The 7,629-nt window shown below is 51.6% G+C and overlaps 1 protein-coding gene across 2 annotated transcripts; it reads right to left on the bottom strand.

Annotated features, from left to right (window-relative positions):
- Window positions 1-9: 9 nt before the first annotated feature.
- CLK3 (CDC like kinase 3) lies at window positions 10-7,618 on the bottom strand. Of its 2 annotated transcripts, XM_015872682.2 has the most exons (13): window positions 7,554-7,618; window positions 7,228-7,367; window positions 6,451-6,664; window positions 4,281-4,374; window positions 3,944-4,010; window positions 3,144-3,260; window positions 2,627-2,793; window positions 2,103-2,197; window positions 1,638-1,767; window positions 1,452-1,534; window positions 901-980; window positions 557-647; window positions 10-390 (listed from the first exon to the last, which is right to left on the bottom strand). In XM_015872682.2, exons 2-13 carry the CDS (start codon window positions 7,365-7,367, stop codon window positions 205-207), a joined length of 1,464 nt encoding a protein of 487 aa, XP_015728168.1. In that variant the 5' UTR covers window positions 7,554-7,618; the 3' UTR covers window positions 10-204. The 2 variants fall into 2 exon arrangements, with proteins under 2 accessions (XP_015728168.1, XP_085372034.1); XM_085515908.1 differs by lacking the exon at window positions 4,281-4,374.
- Between the last annotated feature and the right edge of the window lie 11 nt (window positions 7,619-7,629).

Below are 7,629 nucleotides of genomic sequence, written 5' to 3'. Positions count from 1 at the left end.
ACGCCTGCCTACGAGGGAAGTATCAAACAATAAGAAACACTTTATTTTAACTTTACAACATATAAATAGACAAATCTGTGCTTTCTGCTGTAGCTTTTCCTCGCCACCCCAACCCAGGGTTCATGTCACAGTGCAACTCTGAACTCTAAGAGAGCACCATTCCCATATGTACAAATCTAGTAGGTGTCACACCCTTCCCAGATGTCATCTGCTCAGGTCCCGGCTGGTGCCACGACCGCACAGCATCCTTTCCTCTGCAGAGAGGCCGGCAAAGAAGGGATGCAAGAGAGCTTCTGAAAACGTGATCCTCCGGGAAGGGTCGAATTCCAGCATCCTTCTAATCAAGTCAAAGAGTTGTGCGTGTTCCAGTGAGTCGTGCAGCATGTATGTCTAAAACAGAAGGGCAGGTGAGATACATGTAGATTCCAGTACAAGAGGGAGCAAACACCAGCCCCTTGTTTTGTGACCTACAGCAAGTCTGGGGCTCTGTACCTCCTGCCCTCCCCCCAGCACAGATCTCGGGAAGGGAACCCCACAGGGATTCAGCAGCACTTACCCGCAGTGGCTTGCAGTTCTCTTGGACGTATCTCCCATCGGATGTGTTCTCATCCCATACCAGGTTCCCTTTGTGGAAGTATTTCTGCTTTCTGGAGAGGAGGAAAGAGGCGTTCAGTAAGTCTTACCCACACAACAGAACAGCAGCCAGTAAGACTGAAAGACAAGACTCAATCATTTCCCCTAAAACCTGTGATCAGGCTCAAAACCAAAACTTGCAGCAGGTTTCCCATGCTTACACCTACAGAGGTAAGACCTGGTGTGTGAACAGAGAGCTGATGTCCTGACTAATGAGCCACCACCAGCAGCTGACTGGTCTTTTAGAGCTGAGGGATGGGTTCCTACCGAGTTCTGTGGATCATGTGAGATGGAATAGGCCCGAGGATTTTCTCCATCATCACAAGATGTTCACGATTCTCATGGGTCTGCAAGGGAAAAAAAGCAGTGGTGCGTTACTTCAGAGCGTGCAGATCTGATGATGAAAGGTCTGTCTGCTACGGAAGCACAGGGTAAGGAGAGAGAAAGAGAATTCTGGAAGCACAGAATCACCACAGTTGGAAAACACCTCCAAGATCACGCAGTCCAACCATCCACCTACCACCAATATTTCCCACTAAACCACATCCCTTAGTACAACAGGGTGCAGGCCCCATCCATCTGCTGCTTCTCTTGCTTTTCCTACTCTCCACAGGCACAGTGAAGAAACCAGAAGTGAACGTCCTTCCAGCAAGCCATGAGAACTCAAACTGCAGTTTTCCTGTGCTGATCTTCAAACTTAGTTTCTGACCTTTTAGTGCCTGGTCTGCCTTTTGCCCCCCTCCTAAGTTCTAGCCTGTTTAGGCATTAAGGACGCTTACTTTGGCCAAAGGGTCCAACACCTTTAGCAAGAGTCATACCTGGAAGAGCGTGAAGCCACGGTAATACTCAAACAAAATGCAGCCAGTACTCCAGACATCACACGGCTGTGCCCAGCCCAGCTCTGCAAAGAGAATAAAGCTATCTTTGTGCTCCCAGCAAATCCCAGCAGCTTTCCACTACCTCCTTAATGGAACTGAGGCTCCCACAGCCTCAGCAGCACTCACCAAGGATCACTTCTGGGGGACGGTAGTGCCGGGTAGCCACGATAGTCGTGTGGTGCTCGTGATCGAAGGTGGCACTTCCAAAGTCTGCCACGCGGATGCTCGTGTTCCGGATGGATTTCTCCTCACAGCTCTGCAAGCAAACAAATCCTCAGTGCTCTTAATAGCTGGTGGGGGATTGAGGTGGGCTTTCCAAGGAGCCCTCTGTCCCTAGAACTGTGTAGTCCACACTCTTAACCAGAACAATGACAACTATGAAGCTCTGAGATATTTACATCTCATGTCACTGTCACAGAAAGCTGCTGAACTGCTGCTGTGGACTGAAGCCACTGAAGCCTTAAGGCTCTTAAAAGACATGGGAGAAAGAGGCCTGGCTCTACAGGACTGATACAGGACAGGGAAGATCTCATTTCTGCAGGGAGGGAGACGCAGGCTGTGCCTGGTTTAGTCACTTCAGACATAGCTCACCTTTTTCTCATTGTACAGAGTATCAAAGTCAGAGTTGACAAACAAGATGTTTTCTGGCTTGAGGTCAGTGTGAGTCAGCTGGTTGTCATGTAGAACTGCACAGGTGGGGAAGAAGAGAGGGAAAAAAAAACATGTAAGAACCACAAACCAAAGCACTCATAGGGCTGTGCCCATCAGAGCATCAAGTCCAGTCATGTACTGGACATCTTCATGTAAGGCAACTCCTCGCCTCCCTCCCAACCCATTTTGATGAGGCATGGTGGCCTAACTGTGGACTGAGTATTTCTGCTAGAGGAGGCACAGAAGAGCTTACAAGGCTCTCTTCCATTCCTATCAGAAGGAAAAGGAAGCAAATTTATAGACTACCACTCCATCCCTGCTTTGCTGTCCACAGAAATCAGCATCTCTTGTCTTTCTTACAAGCTTCAGCAAAGGAGCCAGAATACTCTGTAAAAGCAAAACCAGCAGGTACTGGAGGACAAGCAGCTGCTGGCAGCTCCAGCGGCTGTCCCTGTGTGACTCACATTTCAAGGCATGGCAGAGCTGGTAGGCCATGTGCCGGATCTGAGGGAGAGGGTATGGCTGGAAATTGTTCTCCTTCAGGAACTCAAAAGTGTTCTTGCCAAGAAGTTCAAAGGCAATGCACATGTGGCCGTGGAAGTTGAACCAGTCCGACATCAGGACACACAAGCTGTACAGAGAAGAAGACACGAGGATTAAGCATCATTCAGAGACTCGGCAATACAGTAATTCTCCCAACTGTTGCTAAGCAAAAGCTCTGAGCCAGCTGACTTGAAAGCACAATAATCCAATTTGCACACCCCTTCTCCACTTCGCTCAACCACATTTACATTAAGATCTCTAATACTCTGACTCTCGTGTCAGAGTAAGTTGTGGTTAATTTTTCCTCACTCTAACCCAGCATGTCAGCTGTTAAGATTTCAATAAACAAGTTTATAGCACAATTAGGCTCTCTTCTTCCAAAACATGGAGGCATAAGACAGGTTTCCCCTCCTAGGACAGCAATAATTCCAAACTTACAATTTGTTCTCCTTATCCTTCTCTTTGATTTTCTTCAGGACGTTGATTTCCAGCCTGGCAGCCTCACGGTACTTCCCAACATTTTTAATGATTTTCAGTGCCACCTGCGATTTGCCTCTGTAAGAGAAGAGACAAAGGAGTCAGAGCAAAAGCTGGTACTGCCTGCTATCTGTGTTCCATGGGGCCGTGCAGCAGCCTTTAGGGCCCATACTAAGAAATACAAACAAGCACGAGAAGGAGACGGCCTTTAGCAAGCACAGGACGAGTTAGTGATAGCACACAGAAAGCAGCGAGGTCGCAGGGTAAGAGATTAGATGTTCTGTCCTTGCCCCAACCTTGACAAGTGCTTAAATACCCGCAGAAATTTGAAGTGAAAGGCTCAAGTAACACCCTGAAGAGAGCTGCAGCAAGCTCTGCAAATACACCACGTCCTGACCCAGCAGTCCCTGAGGTCACTGCCACCCCAGCAGACACCTCCTCTCTCCAACTGCGCCTGAGAAGGAGGGAGATCCCAGCAGCTCCCGCGTTAAGCTGACCCTGGGGCTCAGAGCCAGCTGAAAGGTTGGGAAGAGATCGGGGTCAAATGTAATCACAGGAGAGGACGAAAAAAGAAGCGCCCTGGCAGATTAAGAGGCTGCTTTCCCATCTGGCTGGCCCAGCCCTGGAGTTCCCTGCTTTTACAGTAGGGCAGTAGAGCAGCCCTGTGCTGAAGCTCTCAGCATCAATCTTGCCACCATCACGAGGCTTTGGGTTTACAGCACGACGGACAGACAAGGCACTCGGAAATGGAAGCCGCCTACCTGGCGTGGTCTACACACTCCACGACTTTGCCAAAAGTGCCTTCTCCAAGGCTGCCGACTATTTCATCTAGGAGAGAAAACAGGAGCAGGTGTGAACTTGAGGGGAGCACTGAGAGCTGAGCTCCTGCAATTCACAGCAATAAAGTGGCAAAACAAAAACGTCTCTGACTGCTACGCTCTTTAAAACTCAAGCGGCTATTGGCTGCCTCAGGCAATTTACTGCTCGGTCCATTTATAAGCAATAAAACACTAGGAGACCCCTCCAGTACAATCAGAGAGATCTGGTCTAACACGGGGATAGAAAGTAGAGGTAAAGTTTTACGAAAGGTGGCTGTACATCGCTCTTGAAGCCAATCGCCGATCCTGCACACCAGGTGGCCTTCCTTGTCATCTTCCACGCTCCTGCTGCGCTTACTGCTCTGTTGGCTTCTCTGTACGCACCGCCCCCCGAAACGGCATACGACCAAGTGCGCACAGCGGGCAGTTCCGAGTGGCAGATTGGGTTGTCATTCAAAGGTGGAGACGACGGTGCGTCGGTGGTTGGATTTTCCAGATCCCAGCATTTCATAAGGCACACAGCATATATAACGATAGGGATATTGCAAGGGACACGTCAAGACACAAAACTAACTTCAAAACAGAAAAGTCATCAACAGCTACAGGTATGTAAAGAAAACTCTCATTAGCTACAGCCTCTCCTGAGCAGGGAAAGGCCCCCCTCTTCTCTGCAGGGCAGCAACTGGGGAGCTCCAGGCACTGGCTCGGCACCACCGCTCCCCCAGGGTCTGCACTGAGTTGTGGCACCCTCAGGGGCACCAGGGAAGGCCCCAGAGGCACAAGGAGGAGGAGGAGGAGGAGGAGGAGGGCTTTGCCAGAAGGACGTCATTTTTCTCTGCTGTCAAACACGTAAACGAGCTGGACAGGCTGCCCAGTAGAAGCCAGAGTAGCAGTTGTCCCCAGCACCCAGCCTGCTCTCTTATACCTTGGCTAACGGGTCCTCAGAGCATCCTGCCACTTCTTAACAAGGTTGATCCTCCATCTCTATGCCTGACTGGCTGCAGGCAGATCTAGCATTGCTCTTTTTCCTTAGGGTGTAATTTTAAGCCTGGAAGAACTTTAGGAACAGGTCAAATAGATCCCCAAGGAGCATTTCACTCCAAGTGTCTACTACAGGTACAAGGTCACATTTACTCCTGCTACTTCTAGCTTCTACTGGACAACCAGCCAAATGCTCCCAGAAGGACCAGGTCCACAAAGAGAGCTGTCCTAATTCCTGATCTTTTCCATTTAGCCTTAAGAATGGAAACAAAGCTCTACATTTCCATGCCTGGACTTCTATCAGGCTTGTCTTCTGTACCCCCTTGCCCCAGTCCAAAATGAGAAGCTACAGACCCCCATAGGTAAGCTGAAACAGAGAAGGTAGAGAGGAAAGAGGACAGTTGAGAGAGAGCTGTGAGACTTCAAAGAATTCAGATCACATCAACCCAAACCTGAACGCTGGATCACTGCACACAAACCACACTGTAACATTTTAGTCACAGCCCTGGCTCTTTCTAAGGCAATAATTAAGAAGTCAATGGGAAAGGAGGGAGAGGAGAAAAGCAACAGACTGTCTGGAGTTCCAAGCCATGCAGATATTCACTGTAGCTGCAGGGATCAGGACTCGGTCGCTTAATTGTAATCATGGTTAAAAAGAACCAACGTGCACGATGGAAACTTTCCTTACTGGAGAGAAGTGAGGCGCACACACAGCCCGATACCTCACAGCACTAACAGGACGTTCGGGGGACAATCCTCCCTACCCAGAGCCAAATATTTCCACCTAATCCTCCAAACGGCTTGGGAAGAAACACCCCGTTCTGTTAGAACCAGGGTGGAAAACAGCCATGTTTTCAAAGAAAGGGAGGTCTGAGGAGAGCTGCGTGGAACCAGGCAAAGAGGACACACGTATTCTCAGAGGGTGGAGGCCTCTGCTAAGCACGGTGGGATGGGGGTAATGCCAAGGGCTAATGGCTCAGAAGAACGAGGCTCGATACAGCTGGCTGACCCCATTGGGTGAGGGATACTGGCACAAACCCAAACCAACATGCCCTCACGGAGCACTCCGTACCACCGCTGCATACCAAATCCCTTCCTAGAAGCACAGATAGGCCCCTGCTGCGTGTAAACCCACACAACCAGCAGCTCAGCTGGCCTGCAGCCAGGGCTCCTCTGTTAGAGCATCACGTGTGCGCCATTCGAAGCCTTCACTCATCCCCTCCCCTGGCCATGGTAGAGCACAGCTTAGTTTCCTCACATATTAAAGCTACAGGGGCTGGGCTAAGAAAAACCGAGAGCTACGAATGCTCCTCTCTTAACAAGACACGTTCTAGGGACTACAGACTGCACGGAACCAAAACAAACACATAAATGGGATTCGAGGTACTCACCCAGAGCCTTCAGAGCTACAAGGAGGTAAGAATGGTTAACACCTGAGCAATCCCGAGCTCGTTCTGGATGCTACTCACCGAGGAGGTACTGCTACAAGACCTGGTCCTGCGTCTCCTGCAGTGGTGCTGGTGCTTCCTATCACGATATTGCTCTCTGTCGCGAGATCGGCGCCAGTTCCGCGTGCGGGTGGAGTAATAATCCTCATCCAAGGACGGGCTCCGCTCCTCCAGTCTGTATGCGTCGCTGTCCCGTCGGTCTCTGTATCTCCTGTGATAAGGCATCCTGTCATGGCTGCAGCACAAACAACATGTCAGTCTGAGAGGGGTGACAGCCCCCAACGCCATGTATGCAACACAAGAGCCACAAGGAACGTTTGGTCTCTGCTCCATGGCTATGCCTGCATCTAGCCATAACCAATGGCTGCAGATACACAAAGGGGGACTTCAGGCTGCTTCTAACCCAGCAGCACGGCTGCATATTGCACCCCAGGCCTGATCAAGCGGCTTCCACTCAAGCCCTGCTTCACATGCACGCCAGGTGGTTGTGTCTGCTCAGAGCAATGGCAGCATATGGACAGTGCTAAGCACAGCCGTGATGAGCAGCAGTGTTTGAGGCACACAGTGCAGCAGAGCCCACCCTACAGCCACACTGCTCTGCAATAACCTCCGGCAGCTCCAGCTGTGAAACCTCAGGGTTCAGAAATACCGACTCAAAGGGGGCTCAGAGGAGGCTCACAGGGTCCATAAGGTTTTTCTGTCCGGGTTTTTCTTAGATCATTTCAGCTCTGGGCGGTGTGCCCCCCGTGCTGTCAGTGTCTCGGTGCTGGTGCTGCCGTCGTTGTGTCCCGCTCTCACCTCCGTGATCTCGTCCTCCTGTGCCCGTCCCTGCGCAGCGGGCGGTTCCCGTGTGCCCCGCTCCGCGCTCGCCTCCTCTTCCATCGCGGTTCCCAGCAGTTGTCGTGCTCCGGGGAGCGGTACCGCTTGCAATGGTGCATCTGAGGGCACAGGGGGGGCACGCTCAGCTCCCAGCGCGGCCCTTCCTTCCTTCCTTCCTTCCTTCCACCACCGCCCCCCCGGCCCCGTTAATCCGCCCCTCGGAGCCCTCCGCCCTCCCCCGCAGTGGGTCTCTCCGGCCGTTACCAGCCGTTACCCGCCGCCCGTTCCCGTTCCCCGCCGCTCACCGTCCGTCCGCCCCGCCGCGTTCTGAGGGTGCGGCCCGGCCCAGCAGCGCCTCCACTCCCGCTCTGCCCCCTACTT

The sequence above is a fragment of the Coturnix japonica genome, chromosome 14 (genome assembly GCF_054131305.1).
Source record: "Coturnix japonica strain WE chromosome 14, WE-NBRP24, whole genome shotgun sequence".
NCBI lineage: Eukaryota > Metazoa > Chordata > Aves > Galliformes > Phasianidae > Coturnix > Coturnix japonica.
This window is presented reverse-complemented; position numbering and strand designations above follow the sequence as displayed.

Excerpts from the sequence above, each read along its gene's own strand:
- CLK3 (XM_015872682.2), bottom strand. The coding sequence starts at position 7,367 with ATGCACCATTGCAAGCGGTACCGCTCCCCGGAGCACGACAACTGCTGG. Across the intron at positions 4,011-4,280 it reads CGATTGGCTTCAAGAGCGAT|ATGAAATAGTCGGCAGCCTT; the intron begins GTACAGCCACCT and ends TTTCTCTCCTAG. Across the intron at positions 648-900 it reads CACATGATCCACAGAACTCG|AAAGCAGAAATACTTCCACA; the intron begins GTAGGAACCCAT and ends CCTCCTCTCCAG.